General features: G+C 33.4%; 3 protein-coding genes across 3 annotated transcripts; 2 read left to right on the plus strand and 1 right to left on the minus strand.

Annotated features, from left to right (window-relative positions):
• Positions 1–1,782: 1,782 nt before the first annotated feature.
• On the minus strand, positions 1,783–5,351 carry LOC143604691 (uncharacterized). Its single transcript, XM_077081092.1, has 9 exons — positions 5,332–5,351; positions 4,837–4,952; positions 4,397–4,705; positions 4,054–4,279; positions 3,817–3,963; positions 3,600–3,724; positions 3,292–3,496; positions 2,242–2,495; positions 1,783–2,113 (listed from the first exon to the last, which is right to left on the minus strand). The coding sequence occupies exons 2-9, from the start codon at positions 4,932–4,934 to the stop codon at positions 1,945–1,947; spliced, it is 1,533 nt and encodes a 510-aa protein (XP_076937207.1). The 5' UTR covers positions 4,935–4,952; positions 5,332–5,351; the 3' UTR covers positions 1,783–1,944.
• Positions 5,352–6,888: 1,537 nt separating this feature from the next.
• On the plus strand, positions 6,889–10,559 carry LOC143604689 (guanine nucleotide-binding protein-like NSN1). Its single transcript, XM_077081089.1, has 8 exons — positions 6,889–7,006; positions 7,089–7,336; positions 7,903–7,996; positions 8,092–8,483; positions 8,564–8,828; positions 8,905–9,084; positions 9,156–9,367; positions 9,952–10,559. The coding sequence occupies exons 1-8, from the start codon at positions 6,988–6,990 to the stop codon at positions 10,309–10,311; spliced, it is 1,770 nt and encodes a 589-aa protein (XP_076937204.1). The 5' UTR covers positions 6,889–6,987; the 3' UTR covers positions 10,312–10,559.
• A 1,641-nt stretch (positions 10,560–12,200) lies between these two features.
• On the plus strand, positions 12,201–15,672 carry LOC143604684 (vesicle-associated membrane protein 722-like). Its single transcript, XM_077081086.1, has 5 exons — positions 12,201–12,479; positions 14,782–14,923; positions 15,036–15,156; positions 15,270–15,332; positions 15,428–15,672. The coding sequence occupies exons 1-5, from the start codon at positions 12,290–12,292 to the stop codon at positions 15,575–15,577; spliced, it is 666 nt and encodes a 221-aa protein (XP_076937201.1). The 5' UTR covers positions 12,201–12,289; the 3' UTR covers positions 15,578–15,672.
• The last annotated feature ends 1,949 nt before the right edge of the window (positions 15,673–17,621 follow it).

A 17,621-nucleotide genomic window follows, 5' to 3' on the forward strand; every position in this document is an offset into this window, starting at 1 on the left:
AAGCAGTTTCGTTTTATAATAAATTGTCAAACCAAGCAAACAAGACGAGACCTCTCGCCTATTTCTTTTCTTCCTTCTCTGCCTATGCAGCCCTCTTAAGACGTCCGTTTGTACCCTCAAGACGCAACTTGGCATACGCATTAAATGATTGCATCTCTTCAGTAACCATCACAAGCTCAACAGCAGCCTTCTCCCTAACAACAGGCAATACCGTACCTTGAACCTGTGTGTCGGTTGCAAGCTCTTCTGGTGTAGAGTCACCCGCCTGATTCATTAAAACTTTACACCCGCCTGATTCATTAAAAAAGGTTATGATGCAGGAGCATCCAGTCCATTAAGTCGACCCGGCCCAAATGTTTATTTTCATTTATAAATAAGGTTGTTAGGTTTTCTGTTTAGCCAGTTTTGGTTTTTTGAATAATTTTGTAAACCTTGAAGGTTTAGAACCTTTTGGTTTCAAGCTTTTGGCTAATAATCATATGAGTTTCTTGATTGCCATTTGACATGCCCTTCTAACTGCATCAGGTTCACTATACAATTATATAAAGCAAGTAGTTTATAATATTAACCAAACATTTTAAAACTTTTACCTTTGTCTTTCTTGCGCGTCTTGGGAAGACAACTAACTTATCCTTAAAGGTTTTAAGCCTCTAAACATTGGCTTGTAAACCTTCCAAAGAGCAGTTCCTGCGCCTATGGTCCACAGCAATACCGATGGTTGAAGCAAGTATCTTGGGAATACCCGCAGCCTGTTTAAATAAACACTAATAAGTAAAAAAAATAAAATACAGTAGAAACTCGATAAATTAATACTCGATTATTTAATACTCTCTAAGATAATACAGTAGAAACTCGATAAATTAATACTCGATTATTTAATAAACTCTCTAAGATAATACAGTAGAGTCTCTCGCTTCGATTTCCTCGCTTAAGTGAAACAAAACATTCACAGAATTGTACAGGTTAACATCTTATTTGTTTTTGTCAATTGACAAAGTCTAGAAGACCCTCAAACTTATCAAAAACTTTTTCATGGTGTAGCTAAAAACTATTATTATATGAGAAGTATTTTACGAAATTAGTTAATAACCAAATTTCTTTCAATTATACATATATGATACCGAGAATAAATTTTCAATGAATAAAGTGTTCTTGGGTATGTTTTTGCACATGCACTATTTTTTTTATTAAGTTCATTTTTTTGGGAAAAAAATCATTTTATGATTATAAATAAAATCAATTTATGTATAATAATACAAACATAAATGTAATACATTTTTCTATATACATTATGTATTGCTTTATTTGTAACTTAATTATTTAAATCGTCTCGTGTGTTACACGGGCTCTAAAGCTAGTAAGTTTTATAATTAAAAATTGCCTATGAGGATTTCATGTGGACACCCTAGTTAGGGGCTATGTGTTCATAATAGCTTTGCTTTTTTCTGAACGACCAATAAACATAAAATGTCTAGGTACTTCGTATGGGATGACGTGATGGCAAAAGGTCACCGCCAGAGCCCTTAAGCACCTCTAAGTTATCTCCAGTTACAAGGATAACTCACTCGCCCAAAGGCCCACTGGTGATAAAACAAACCCCCAGACACACTCAGGATCGAACCGGAGATCACAAAGATCTCAGTCTTCCTTCATACCAGGTTACTATACTATACACAATCCACAATGATTGAAAATAACAAAAACATCTATGACCATTTAAAAATTAAAACAAATTCTTGGGTTAGGCGGTTTGCATGGTATATTCTTCCTTAACAAAGAGATTCATTTATGAATTGTACTGTACAAGTGATTTCATGGCACAGAAGGTACACACATTGTCCAAAAGCTAAATCATGAAAAAAATGAAGTGTTCCAATTTGCATGGATACGTTGTCCTTGATCTAAATCATTTAAACTGCCAAAAAAGATACATACAATTATATCTTACTTCCACCTTAACGACTGCCTTATTCCAGTGTAGATGAGTCCCAAGGATCGGCCGATCAAGCAAACCAAAAAGAAAGAAACCGCATCGCTGATTTTGGCAACAACTGTCCTTACAATTGGCATTGCAATATCAGCCATTTCAAGATATAAGCTAAAGTAGTACCTCCTGCAACAAAAATAAAACTATTAAGAACTTAGTATTACCGAAGCCCAAATATAGGATATTCTGATTATTATTTAATAAATAATTTAGAGGTGGCAATAACAGTTGTGTATAAGAGAATTAGAGCATACCAACCCACGAGGGCCCTTAATTCTTTTGTCCGTTTGACAGGTACACGAACAGAGCTGATTACAGCAGCACATAAAGGAGAAACCAAGGGTCTAGATTTCCTTAAACTAAGATTCTTAAACCAACCAAACTTTTCTGTCTTGCTCTTGCTAGAATCTGTAACGGGTTGAATTTGGAGTACACAAAGGTCAAACCGATCCTCGTACATAGATGCAACCGTCTCCATGTTCTGAACAAACCACTGGTTCAGTGACACCTGTCAGTAAAAGATTTTAGTTCCACATTACAGATGAAGGGCAGTTTTTGACTTTTTACATTTCTTGCATTTTCTCCAAATCATATGCACCTTATAAAAATGATGAAAATTTAGAACAATGCTCAATAAGTCAATATCCTACGACTGCTGTTTTTGCCATTTTATGTTGAATATATAACTACTTTCATGCATAGATTAAAATGCATAAAAGTACAAAACAATGTTCTAAAACTTTTAATAGTGAAAATAATTTTATATCAGCCTTCAAAGATTAAGTTTAACTTTTTAGAAAACATGTATTTAATAAATTTTAAACATTAAGATGACATAATCGATTATTGGTTCCATTTTTAAAGGTCTAAGTGAGATCTTTGTATTTATATAATTTGTGCAATATAATTTATATATTTATGTAAAATTTTTAACAAGGGTTCGGATCTCTTCAGAACTTCAAAAAAATTAAAATTTTCAAGAACTCCTAACAAGTAACAACCAATCATTTTATTTAGTTATTTATATATTATAACTAATTTATATAATCATGTAATTACATACAATATATGACTAACGGACTAACCTACCCTCAGATAATATTAAATATGAAAAATAGTCATATAAAAAGATTGGTTTGTTAAGAGTTCTTAAATTATTTGGAAGTTCTGAAATGATATTGCTCCTATTGAAGAATTACGTGTGTTAACCAAAACATGATAGGGGTGTGAAATAATTTATACTTTGGTAAATAATTCTAAAAAAACAAAATATATGGACATAATATCTTAATTTGAAAGTATACCTCATTCCGTAATCTCTGAAGTGCTCGGGTAGACAAGTCACACAAATTCAAACCTAGGCTGTTCACTTCATTTGACATGTCACAGTCTACAGAAATTAGCTCCAAATAAATACTTGCAATTCCATCAGCCAACGCGATGACCAAATCTTCCAACACATTAGCCCCCCAAGAAACAAAGAATTCATAATCATAACAACATTCTTGGCTGTCAACATACAAACTTGCATTAGAACAACTACCTTCAAAGTTCAAATTTAACCATAAACAAAAATAATATGCCAATAATGCAGCGTGCCTTTTATTCATACCTTAGAGAACCAAATCTAAGAATGTAAACTAGCTCAGAATATAGATCCTCTTTCCCTGACTTTCTAATGTTTTGTAAAATCGATTTGTCTCCTTTTAACTTCTCAAATAAAGCAGGAGGGAATTCCTGATGAAAGAAATTTGTGTTACAAAATCATAACATGAAATATGGTTTTAAATGCAGAAACTATCGAATATCATCTAAGTTTCCAAATATACCTTGATGGACTTCCTGTTTCTCAACAAAAGCTCTTCTTTCAGCCAATCAACGCATATAGACAGCGAAGATCTTTGAAGGGTTTCAGAGAAAACCATTTGTAGACTTTTCAAGTCTGCAGTAGAATTGCCGTTAGAGATATTGTTCACCTGTATATCAGTTATTAGGCCTTTGTGTATTAGATAGATATCTGAACTATAAAGTATAAACCAAACCAATATACAGAAAGAGTTGTTTACCTCATTTTTAAGCCATTTAAAAGAAGACCACATCAACCGAAACCGGGGTCCCACTGCAATGGCAGACAAACTTGAAGGTTGGTTAGCAGTTTGTCCTGATTCCATACTTTGTTTTTCAAGTTTGGTCTCAATTTCTATAGCTGTTATGGAATCTATAAGTTTGCGTTCCACAATATCCCACGAAAACTCTAAGGTAGCCTCACCATCCTTGTTATTCTTCATAGCACTGCACTTTTTGAAAAGATAGACAACAGATAAAACATATATGAGATACACGACATACATAGATTGACTGTATTTACAAACCAGATAATGTTTTTCTTCTTTCCGGTACCTTGCTTACCTACCAGGAATGGGAGTTCCATCGGGCGCCACATCATCACTCAACTTTTTCCTTCCAGAACCTAAAAAGGGCCCGTCAGCAGGTACAGCCACAGCCATATGTGCAAGAAATATGCTACTCATGAGGAGCACTTGATCGGCTACAGGAATCCATCCTAAAGAACTGCCAGGTGTACTTATTAGGGTTCCCAAACAGTAACACTTCATTTGATTCGCCTTCTGATAATGATTTATTCTTAAGTTAGTGAAACAGAAGCCACGAAACTTGTGAGTGGTCTGCATAGCTCTACCACAGGCAGTATAATACTTCCTGCTGATTAATAGCAGTTGGAATAATAATCAGAAGTCACAAACAAAATGATAAAAATAGTGCATTTCTTTTACTTAATGACAGGTAGCAGAGGACATATACAAGGGCACGTGTTAAGTAAAGAATAAGACCTGCGGTTTTGAGCATATAATCCATTTGGCATGAAGTTTAGCTCAGGTCCAAGCACGGGGAGCTTAATAAATGGCCGGACCGCAACATATTCTGTCATAAGTCTATTTTCCTGCCTCTAAGAAACATACATTAATTAAAAAGTCAGATAGTAATAAGAAGAAAATAAACTACACAGTAGCAGCAATTTCAACAGCAGTAAGCAGACATATATAAGATGAGCCTCATAATGTGCTTGTATTCACCACAAGCAGTTTTCATGAAATTTAATTGCAGTGTTCAGCTCAAAAGCTGATCAATCTAGCTACAATTTATAGTCAATTTAACCAATGTGAATCAATTGCAGAATGCAGTTTAACCAAACATGAACGATTTAGACATTGTAAATCAACCAGCTAGAATGAAAATTTGTAGAGTATTTAACATTAGATATAATATAAGCTGCTGTAAGATGTGTTAATATGATTGATATAGTGACAATACAATCAATTAATTACCAGGGGTGAAATGTAGAAACCCTAGAGTAGTTAGTGAAAGGAAGATGAAGGTGAGAAAAAGGAAGGAAGGAAGGAGACTTTTGATAAAGTTGAAAAGAATAAATACACTAAACGACGAATCATAAATCAACCAATTTTATATCCTGCAAATGAAATGTTGATTTCTTTACATTTTTTGGTAATTGATTAATTTTGTATACAAAGTATAAACTTACTATTTGACACGATCAATGTTTATGTATGATGTTTGGTTCATTTGTGATGTTTATTAATGTAATTTTGAGTTATTTTGTGAGTTGAAGTTGTATTATATGAAATTACAATGTAAGCTATCCAACTCAGTTGAACCTTCCGGTTCAACCGATTGTACCATTGTTAAATCAAATCCGATACGAGTAAAAAACCGATTTTTAAAACATTGGGTAAAATGGTTCTAAAATCGAATAATTTTTCGTAAAAAGAACTATATTTAGTTGGGTTATAAAAAATGTGAGAATATGAGTTCTAGTGAAAATGAAATCCTTTTAGGTTGATTCTTTGTTGTCTTTTTAAAAACTTATAATTAAAGAAAATTAAAACCTAAAAAATGGGAGCCGCTTTAACATAACCAAAGTAAGACATGTGAGGGATTGTTATGTTAAGCAATGAGTCACGTCACGTCACGTCACATTCTTACATTTCTAAACGATTTTATGACAAATTTCTCAACCGCTAAGATGTTTCGCATGTCACACGTGACTCTTATGAAACAATCATTGGTTTGCTCCATATAAGTATTAACTTTGTATTTTTATATATCATTACCTCGCTCACATCGACTCTTGTTAATACGAGGAGCGGATGACGTCCTTTTTCCATACACGTATTGGCCATTTACTCATGTCCATTCTTCTTTCCTAGTAACATTTGAGCATGTGCCACACGTCTAAAACATCGTAAACATAACATGCACCACCAAATCATGTCATTCATGGGACCTGAACAAATACAAACTTGTTTGACATCTACACCATGAGTGTTAACAAGACACACACCTGATGATGTTTCCTCACTTATTGGCAGCATTTATAATATGACTAATTCCAAACTTATGAAATACTACAATCGATGCTCTAACTTAAATTACAACAAGTCAAAGGCTATATAAACTATAATTTTCTTTATGATTCTTATTTCTCTCCTCACACCACATCATTTAAACTAGCACCCATCATTTACCTTTTTACCTCTTACATCCTCCTCTACATAATCATATAATCAAATCCTCAATTGTATCACTTAAATTTCTATTACTAAACTTGGTATCATATGTATAGACTACCATATAGTTTATTATATTTATGACCTCGTCTAATGTTATTGATATCTTATGCTATTGACTTAGTAAGGAATAATATGATGAGAAAACAGATGGGGTGGTGGCGCAGTTGGCTAGCGCGTAGGACCCATAGCAATATAGAGTGATCCTGAGGTCGAGAGTTCGAGCCTCACTCACCCCATATATATTTTTTATTTAATTATTTTGCTTTTTTTTTTTAATTTTAAATTTATTTAGACTTTCATCTTCAAAAACCCTAATCTCTTTAATACCAACACAACCACCAGACGGCCCCGTCTTCATAATATCTAACCTCCTTAAACCATCAATCAATCGTAATGGGCAAACAGAGCAAAAGTAAGAATTATTATTACCTTTGATGATATTATTTCATATTTCTAAATGTAAATGATTCTCAATTTTTCATTTATATTTGCAGAGAGTAAGAACAAGAGAATCACACTGAAGCATAAATCCAAGGTGCTAAAGAAGGTAAAGCTACACCACAAAAAGAAAGCCAATGAGGCCAAGAAGCTCGGTATGCACAAAAAACCCAAACTTGACAAGCACCAAACTGCCCCTGATGAGTTGCCTGTAAAGGAACAAGAGGCTAAGGTTCTCGAGGCTCGTAAAGCCAAGATTCTTGAACAAAATCAACAGAAAAAAGCTGCTGCCAATAAAGACAAGGTATTGCTTCATATGCTGTGAAGTTTCCAAATTTTTTATGTTAGGGGTTAGCACGGTTTGGTTTGGTTTGGTTCGGTTCGGTTATTAGCCTAAAGTGAAACGAAGTCGTGGGTTAATCTATTTTATTAACTGGTTGGTTTTCGGTTAATCGGTTTGGTTTATTTGGTTAGTTTGTCGGTTTTTGGTTCGGTTAGTAACCAAAATCAAACTCGGGCTAAAATTTTTGCTTTTAAATAAATGAAATAGAGGTATAACACATGAAATGGAGGCATAAAAGCTAGAAATATATGAAAATATGAATGCTTCAGTTTGATATTTTCCGTTAACTGAGGCCCGAGAGTACAAAAAAACAGATACCCAATATTAGGTTAATTTGGTTTTTGATAAATTTATGTTCGGTTTCGTTGGTTTTTGGTTAACGGTTCGGTTATTGCTCACCTCTATTCAGAGTTACTGTTGAACTCATGATTTTTTATGTAGGAAGTAACTAACACACATGTGAATAAACATTTTCTTTTTATTATTATGTTCACTTTGAAAAAAAAGAATGATATATGTTTCTTTAGGTTTTAAAGCGGAAGCTAGGGCAATTGGATCGCGATGATGATAGTACAAATCGTTCTGAGCATGATGATTTTACATCGATGAATAAGACACGTGGTGAGTAGCAATATACCGTCTTTTGTAGTTTATCCATTTGCTTATTTGTTATCGAGTCTTGTTTTTATTTTTCTAAACTGTTGTTGATTACACAGACAATTCAGAGAGGTCTTTCTACAAGGAGTTAGCAAAAGTTATTGAAGCATCAGATGTCATATTGGAAGTGCTTGATGCTCGGGACCCACTTGGTACTCGTTCTGCTGATATGGAGAAGATGGTTATGCGAGCCGGTCCAGACAAGCATCTTGTTTTGCTCTTAAATAAGATTGATCTTGTTCCTCGTGAAGCTGCTGAAAAGTGGCTTAAGTATCTTAGAGAGGAACTGCCAGCTGTCGCTTTTAAATGTAGTACACAAGAACAAAGGTCTAATCTTGGGTGGAAATCTTCCAAAGCTGCAAAGAAGACAAGCAATCTATTACAAACAAGTGATTGTCTTGGAGCCGAAACTCTCATAAAACTGCTTAAAAATTATTCAAGAAGTCACGAGGTATTATTATCTCACACCACTGTTTATTATTATTATTGCCTTTTTTTTATGATTTCAGTTAATAATGTTTTTTGTTACAGATCAAAAAATCAATCACGGTGGGTGTGGTGGGCCTACCTAACGTTGGTAAGAGTAGTCTTATTAACAGTTTGAAGAGATGCCATGTTGTCAATGTCGGGGCGACACCTGGACTGACCAGAACAATGCAAGAAGTCCAGCTGGACAAGAATGTTAAACTTCTGGACTGTCCCGGTGTCGTGATGCTTAAATCTGGGGATAATGATGCTGCTGTTGCACTTAGAAACTGCAAACGAATCGAGAAGCTAGAGGACCCTGTGGGCCCAGGTAACCTACTTTCATAGTTTTATCTTCAAAATACATACATACTTGTGTATCTAAATGGTTTATTTATGGATTGCAGTGAAGGAGATCTTGAAATTATGCCCTGTGGAAACGTTAACGACGATATACAAACTTTCCAGCTTCGATTCGGTTGATGATTTTCTTTTTAAGGTAGCTACTTCAAGAGGTAAGCTTAAAAAAGGAGGTATTGTGGACATCAGTGCTGCTGCTAGAATCGTGTTACACGATTGGAATGAAGGTGCGTATCTTTTGACTGGTCAACTCTTTCCGATACATACATGTATGCTTATTAGTCACATTCTCTTGTAGGTAAAATTCCATTTTACACAATGCCTCCAACTAGAAACGAAGGTGAGGTTATGGAGGCAAATCTAGTTTCTGAACTTGGAAAGGAGTTTAATGTGGATGAAGTTTATGGAACCGACTCTACGATTATTGGCAGCTTAAAATCTGTAGATGATTTTAACTCTGCTACAATCGTGCCTGATATTCCTGTAGCTTTTGATGAAACAATGCTCAAGGTTTGTATTCTTTCCACAATTGTTTTGAGGATTAATTTCATTTATACCTTTACAAACTTAAAAGTTTTCATATATAACTTTTATAAAATTTTACTTAATGACCATTCTACCCCTTTCTATTATTATGTTTGTTTAAACCCTACTTGTTATTTTGATTTTGATCGACATCGAAGATAAGTAACCGACCTGTCGTCTCCCTCCTTTAGTTCTCTCGAGTCTCGACGGCAGATAATCGAACAATCATATCTGTATGTTCAAGTTAGATAATCTTACTCGTATCAAATAATCGAGTCAGGTATAATTGCATGATAATTGAACGATTAGCTATCGGATATTTTGAGAGACTCTTTTTTATGGGTAAAAAAAATAAAATAACAAGTTAACAATGGGTAAAAAAAAGTTTAAGCTAAAACGGTAAATTTAAAAAGCGTTAAATGGTCATTTATTAAATTGCTTATAATGAATTTGGTAGGTTTGATATTTCAAGTACTTTGTAAGGAACCCGTATGATATTTTTTAGTTTTGCATGGGTATATATGATTTTAACAATTTTTGTGCAAAAAATATTTATTTTGTTTTTACAGAATGAAAAGCAATTAGGAAGTGGGAATCTAGTCCAAAATGTAAGTCGTGGCGAGGACGAATACATGGCAGATGATAATGATTTGGAAGAGGTGACGGTAAAAAATTCAAGTAGTCGACAAAACGAGAAGTTGTATGCCGCTGAAGGTGTTTTAAACACAAAGTTAAGGAAAGCTGAAAAGAAGAGAAGGAAAAAGGCGAATAAGTTAGTTCCAATGGATGGTGATTATGAATTGAAGGTTGATAATAATATGAACGGATCTGCAATGGATGTCGGTGATGAGGGAGATGATGACGCGTTGGTTAATGGGGCCATGAACAACAGATTTGCGTTGCCGGATTCTGCTCTGGAGCTTGAGTAGGATTTTAAGGAATGATGAGTTACGTATTTTGGTTTGGTTTTGTTTACACCAACAGTTTTGACATGTTTTCAGTTTTGCTTTTATATATTAAAAAACTTAAATTATTATGTAGATTGATGTTTGGTAATGGGTTATGGGTATGGTGGGTCAATGGTTTTTTTTGGTAAACAAGGGTTATGTGTCATCAAGTTGGATTTGTTTGTCTGATAAGTGTGAATGTATTTGTATATAGGTATTTAAGAGGTTGTGTGTCATGATTCATGCTAGGTCTTTATATTTGACCATGTACCTTAATATTTTTCTCAATTCTAGAAAGTTGAACTAAAATTCGGTTGGTCAGCTGGACCTATTCTTTAAACTTCAAAAGCCATATTCAGCCACCTAATTGAAGCCGCCCTTTATAGTCATACTTTTATTTTTTTAAATTGAACTTTAAAAAATATTTTGGTAAATGTAGAAATTATATAGAAATTATTCTTTAAATATTTTTTTAAATTGAACCTTCAAATCTTCAATTTAGAAATTATTTTAAGCGGAGACTATAAGAACAGGAGAAATATTTTAACTGTGATATCAAAGACTTTTTTATCTAATATTCTCTAAATCTACTTTAATTATACACTAATGTACATGTGACTAGAAATCTTAACCATTTGGAGAGGAACATTACTTCAACACACCCCCAAGACATCTATGTAGGCGTTTATACCACTCTTTTTATGACTCTTATTATATCTACTAAGCACTATGTACAACACAATATGTGTATTTTATGAGATTCTTATAATTCTATATTAAAAATTGGCTTCGTATATACATCTATACCCATAAACATAATACTACCCGATCAAAAGACTCCACCTCACCATTCTTAAAAACAAAATGGAACCATTGTAAAACCATTAACCTAAGCGAGTGTGAGAATAGTGCTTATGCGACAGTGAGTGTCACCATTTTTTTTTTCACTTTTTAGTAAAATCATTACACGTAACTTTATATTAAATGGCTAAATGATTTTCATGTAACCATAAATCACTTCAATTTTGTTATTTTGTGCTTTAAAATTACCACGACACAGCGAGAAGTATATTGTTATACATATTTTTATTTTCAAACGATGGTCCAATGAAAACAAATAGTGTGAAATATGAAATTTGTTGCAACAATTTTCAGTATAAGATTATTATTATCAGCCAAACTTAAAAATATAGAATTAATAAATCCAATTTTACTATAGTTATACTATGCTAATAATATGTATAACCATTCACACAATTTGTATAAATTTGTGAAAATCACAAATACTTTTACTATTTATGCGTGTTTTTCAAATTGCATAAACTTTTCACTTTACTCAGTCATTTTGTATGAACCTGTACAGTGGCACAAGTACTTTTTTTCTTCGGGTTCGGAAATTTCGAGAGGCGAACGACCAACTGTCGGTTAGTAATTGTCGGGTTTTTCTGTCCGGTCCGGTTAAACAGTTTGGGTCAAGTCACATAATTAGCGAAAATCAAATTAAAACGCAAAAAAAAAAAAAAATAATGTTATAGGCTTAACAACTTAATATTTTTTAATTAAAATGCGGGTTAAGTTTCGTTGTCAATGTTTTTAAATGTTCAGTGAATAGTTTCTACGAGTTCAATAACGAAATTTCTATAAATACGATGTTGAATTATACAAATATGCAACATTAAGAAAAAGTTTCGTTCCCCTTAACTTGTGTACGCCGCTGATTACATATATTAAACGGCCATAACATAAAACACAAAGCGTGTATTCTATTAAAAGCATTAAATACCCTCAGAAAATTCATAAATTTAATTTTCAAGGAAACACCCCATCACCTCTCAAAACCCAAAGTCCTCTTCTCTTTCTTTCTTTCCGTATTTCAAAACCCCATAAATCTTCATCTTCAATCAATCTCTCACATATTTTCATCTTCACCTTCCACTTTCTCTCTGTCATCACCACCACCATGGGCCAGCAGTCGTTGATCTACAGTTTTGTAGCAAGAGGCACCGTCATTCTCTCCGAATTCACCGAATTCACCGGCAATTTCACCACAATTGCTGCTCAATGCCTCCAGAAGCTTCCTGCTACTAATAACAAGTTCACCTATAACTGCGACGGCCACACGTTTAACTACCTTGTTGAAGACGGATTCAGTTCTGATCTATTTCTTATTATTATTATATTATTAATACCCAATTAGGTTTTGTTATCTCATATATTGATGCGATTTTAGATGCTCTTACGGTTTACCTGAATTATAGGTTATTAGGTTTAATGAACGATCTATATCAATGCTAGGTTAGTTTGACTCTGTGACTTGTTTTTCATATAAATGCTCGTTTTATAGTGTGAGGTGCTGCTTGTTTGATTTATTTCTTGTTGATGAAGTTAATGCGTATGTGTGTTTGATATTTTGGTGTATTGTGGATTGAATGTGAATCTAAGATGTTTGATGTAAATGTTACTTCTGTTGTGGTTTGGATCTGACTGAAACGGTAGATTTTGTTAGCTAGTTTTTAATTTAAAGTTTCGTTGCGTATAATTGATTATGAAGCGTTATAGCCATAGTTATTAAAAGTTCTTGCGTCTAGGCCCATTTTCCAGGCCAGGCCCAGTGTCTGCGCTTCTAGTTCCTAGGCCCTCGCTTCTTGAAGGTGACAACACCTCTACTGGCATTGATGACGGATCAAGAACAATAGCCATTTGAACATTTACTGTTTATTACTTTTTTGACCTTTTGGTTTTTATGTTTTGAACATTTTGGTACTTTACTTTGAACAATTTGTTATTCAAGTTTTGGAATCACATTTGAATCTCGACTCTTTTAGAGCTTTTGGTACTAATAGCCTTTGTTTATTATATATGAATAGTATTATTTTTCTACGGTTTGGATCAAATACAAATGAAATTAACGTGCTAAACGTGAGAATCAAGTAGAGTAATTATATATACAAGTAGAGTAATTATGTAGTTACATCATAGAATAATTACATAATTTCTCTATGATGTAATTACATAATTACTCTACTTGATTCTCACGTTTAGCACGTTAATTTCATTTGTACGTTAACTTTCCCCTATTTTTCTAATACATAATATATTTATATATTTTTTATTTAAGTTCGTTTTTTTGTCTTAGTCCCTCACTTATTTTGCGCCTCGCACCTAGGCGTCAGGCGAGGCCTATGCGCCTTAAGTGTGCCTGGCGCATTTGATAACTATGGTTATAGCTGATTTAATTGTTTATATTTTGTTATGTTATATATTGATTGATGCGATTCGAGATTGCGGTTGTTTTAATTGTAGGTTATTAGGTTAAGTGAACTGTCTACATCAATGCTAGTTGTGATTAGGTTAGTAGAGTAGGGATGAGATCGGTTATTCGGTACCGTACTGATGCCGATGGTATTAATGAAAATACTGAAATTGAATGGTACTGATACTGAAAACATGAAAAAGCGAATACAGTACCGGTACTGATTGTGTTCGGTTTACTGGTTTGGTACGGTACCGGTATTCGGTAAAATGTGCTCATTGCTGTTGTGGAGTATGAGGTACTGCTTGTTTGATATGCTTCTTGTTGTGAAGTTAATGCGTATGTGTTTGTTGTAATGCTGTATTGTTGTTTGAATGTGAATCTAAGATGCGTGGTGTTGCAGTTACTTTTGTTGTGGTTTGGATCTGATGAATCAAGTAGAATTCGGTAGCTAGTTTTTAATGTAAAGTTACATGTCTTATTTCACTGCAGTGATTAGTTGTTGAGGTTGTGTTTTTTGTTTTTGGGTATAAAGTTCTTTTGAACTGTTAAAGTATGCATGTTTTGCTTCAATCTGTTTGCATTTGCCTATGCTAGGTTACACGTTGACACATAAATGTTACAGTTTCTGAGGTTTTGTATTTTTCTGGTATTTACTTACTGCAGGTTATCTTTTTGTAGCTTGTATTTTCATTAACTTTCTGAATTTGCCATAATTTTTTAGAGTTTTGTTTCTCAACACGTTGCTAAACCAGTTATTGTAACTTAAACACATTACCTTGATGCTTTGTTCTTACTGTCATATCCTTGATGCACCAATCATGTTATAATATACCTGTCACTATTGGTTCATCATTTAGAAATCTGTTATATATGTTATTGCTAAATACATTAGTTTGTAGTTTGAATCCATGGTCCTAAGTTTTGTTGGAAATCTGATCCTCATCTACAGAAAGCGAGTTTTTATTACAATAGTATAACCATGTTAAACCAAGTAATCAAGTATACAAAAATACAAAAATGGTGGAAAATAGAATCTTATAAAAATCTTATTCATCAAGCATAGGGAAAACAGTCTCAAATGCCTGGATTAATATATATATTTGGCTAATATTATTATATGAATATACACTTGAGGCATGAACTCACTTGATTTTCCATCACATGTTGACTAACAATTATCTTCTCTATTTGTGAAGCATACTGTGTTGTTGCGGTTGAATCCATCGGCAGGCAGGTGCCAATCGCTTTTCTCGAACGCATTAAAGATGACTTTACCAAGAAATATGGCGGTGGGAAAGCTGCAACAGCTACCGCCAATAGTCTGAACAAAGAATTTGGGTATTCTCACTGTCCATATTTTTATGTCATCACACGTATTAACTATTGAGTTTAAGTTCCTGAAGTTTCATGCAATCAAACAAACCTTTTTTTATTATTATTATTTTTGCAGACCCAAGCTGAAGGAACAGATGCAGTATTGTGTTGACCATCCAGAAGAAATCAGTAAGCTTTCAAAGGTCAAAGCTCAAGTTTCAGAAGTCAAAGGGGTAATGATGGAAAACATTGAGAAGGTAAGCTTGTAAAATCCTCGTGTTTTTACAACACTTAGCATATAGCATATAATGAAGGAAATTAAGTTATATTATTGGTAGTGTATAATTTTTTATTTGATTATGTACCATAGGTTCTTGACCGTGGAGAGAAGATTGAGATTCTGGTTGATAAAACAGAGAACCTACGCTCTCAGGTCAGTGAATTCAAGCCAATTTTATTTGACTAATATGTTTTCTTTACTCACCGTTTATATGATTTCAAAATGTTTAACGTGATGTTATGTTGCAGGCGCAAGATTTTAGGACTCAAGGCACTCAGATGAGAAGGAAGATGTGGTTGCAAAACATGAAGATAAAGCTGATAGTTCTTGGGATCATAATCGCCTTGATTCTCATTATAGTTATATCAGCATGCGGTGGTTTCAACTGTGGCAAGTGAAACAACATCCATTGATCCGAAAACTGTTCTTTGTTTCTTTTTCATTGGAATTCTTATTTGTTCTTTTAGGCTGGATATATTAAAGTTTTCTTCTATTTGCAGACGCTATGTGTGTATAGCTTGTACTTTTATGGAATTTTTGATATATACATATTAGGAAATCTCGGTTTTGGAACAATTAAACTTGACTCTGTTTTTCCTTTTTTTTCGCTCTCTTCTTCACAGTTGTTTGCTTTCTCTGTACCCCTTAATAATTGAAATTATATATTGTGACTTGCAAGTGTATTTAAGCTTCTTAGATGAGAGAGAAATATTGGGTTTCATAAACCAACCAAACGGCTTATACTGCGCTAAAGCAAGTCATTCGGTTTGAGATCTAAACGGTTTGGCTTGGTGGTTTAGCTGTGTCATCCGGTTTGAGATCTAAACGGTTTGGCTTGGTGGTTTAGCTGTGTCATCCGGTTTGGTACTTTGAACAGTGTGAAACAGAATTGTCTTAACATTTATTGTTTATATTTCTTTAATTTTTATAATATGTAGTTCTTATATGAACTATTATCATGCGTCATTTCAACACAACCTGATGATTTTGAAAAATCGGTTCAAACTGAAAAGCCATCATATTGGTAAAACCAGCTTGCCAAGCTGAAACATCCAACTCGACCTGTTTGGTTGTCGTTCTCCAAAACAGTAGCGATACAACCCAGAATTTATGCCAAAACCCCAACTGTTTTGCATTGTCATGGATGTGACCAATTTCTCATTTCTCCTCTGTTTCTGAGTAGACGAGACCTTCTTAAGAAAAGTTTGAAGCTTACGGTAGAAGACCTTTAATCGGCTCCCACAAAACAGTCGTGCGTACCGAACTAATGCTAGTATCTTGATGAAACCGAGAATCTTAACCATCTCATTACTTCTACACAAAGAATACTAAACAAGAAAACAATAAAATACAAACAACTAACTTGAGTAACAAGCCTTAATAATCTCTACAATAGCTATTGACCTACTGTCTTGCACTCTTGCTGAGTAGCAAGCCTTCTCAGACCCAACCATGGGCTTATTTCTCAAAACTTTAACTGAAAATTACCAAAGGCCAATTTCCTTTTTATTTACCAAAGGCCAACAAATGTGGTATGGGTCAATGTGACTCACTACTGATGTTGATGTGGCTCGCGTGAGGTCATTGGAACACCGCGCTCCCCATTCTCATGCACATCACTAACCAATCATTTTTTTTTCCCTTTTTTTCATTTCTTTATTTTTTGTATATAAACAATATAAATAAATGGAATCATTGAAAATAAAGTATAACATGGGTTGAGTGAAGAGGTTGAATTATTAAAGAAAAACTGAGGTGACGCTGATACGACGAATGATCCAGAATAATTAAGAATAATTCATAAGTCCATAGCGCATAGCCTAACCTTCATACTTTGACATTTTTTTTAATTCTAGTGAAATAAAGTTGTTAAATGGGTAATAGATGGGTTGACATTTAAATTTAACACACTAATATTTGCAAGCATCATCTTCTAGCCATACCTCAGTAAATGCATTATTTATTTATTTTAACCGACATATCCTTTAGAATGGTATAAAAGAAAAGCTAATTGACTGGTTAAAAGAAATAATCACGTGTATTCATTTAATAATAAGTCAAAAATATAAAATAATAGATTGATTGTAAAAGAAAATTTTCTAATATCATGTTAGTTAAAGTAAAAAATAAATAAATAAATAAATAAATAAAACTGTACTTATTTGATAAATATTTTTAAACTAAACAAGTTTTCTAGCTAACAATATCTAGAAAAGAACAACTCTATATAATCTACTCTATATATGTGTTCTATTAGATATACTATGTATCTTAATTATTTATTGGATCTGTTTTAAATAAATATTGTAGATATATACCTATGGGTTAAGTTATCTTATATAGTATTCTAAATTTAAAAATGTCATAAAGACACAATTGATAGTAAAAGATAACACAATGCCGAACAAAAAATATCAAAATGTTGAGTAATTTAACAAAATG

Source organism: Bidens hawaiensis, unplaced genomic scaffold, assembly GCF_021521415.1.
Source record: "Bidens hawaiensis isolate Kalapana, Puna unplaced genomic scaffold, B.hawaiensis_p1.1 tig00066199_1, whole genome shotgun sequence".
NCBI lineage: Eukaryota > Viridiplantae > Streptophyta > Magnoliopsida > Asterales > Asteraceae > Bidens > Bidens hawaiensis.

Coding starts and splice junctions, on each gene's coding strand:
- LOC143604684 (XM_077081086.1), top strand. CDS start 12,290: ATGGGCCAGCAGTCGTTGATCTACAGTTTTGTAGCAAGAGGCACCGTC. Junction 15,157..15,269: donor TGATGGAAAACATTGAGAAG/GTAAGCTTGTAA, acceptor TATGTACCATAG/GTTCTTGACCGTGGAGAGAA. Junction 15,333..15,427: donor CAGAGAACCTACGCTCTCAG/GTCAGTGAATTC, acceptor GTTATGTTGCAG/GCGCAAGATTTTAGGACTCA.
- LOC143604689 (XM_077081089.1), top strand. Junction 9,085..9,155: donor GTTACACGATTGGAATGAAG/GTGCGTATCTTT, acceptor ATTCTCTTGTAG/GTAAAATTCCATTTTACACA. Junction 9,368..9,951: donor TTGATGAAACAATGCTCAAG/GTTTGTATTCTT, acceptor TTGTTTTTACAG/AATGAAAAGCAATTAGGAAG.
- LOC143604691 (XM_077081092.1), bottom strand. CDS start 4,934: ATGACAGAATATGTTGCGGTCCGGCCATTTATTAAGCTCCCCGTGCTT. Junction 3,964..4,053: donor TTAAATGGCTTAAAAATGAG/GTAAACAACTCT, acceptor ACTGATATACAG/GTGAACAATATCTCTAACGG. Junction 3,725..3,816: donor GAAACAGGAAGTCCATCAAG/GTATATTTGGAA, acceptor TTCTTTCATCAG/GAATTCCCTCCTGCTTTATT.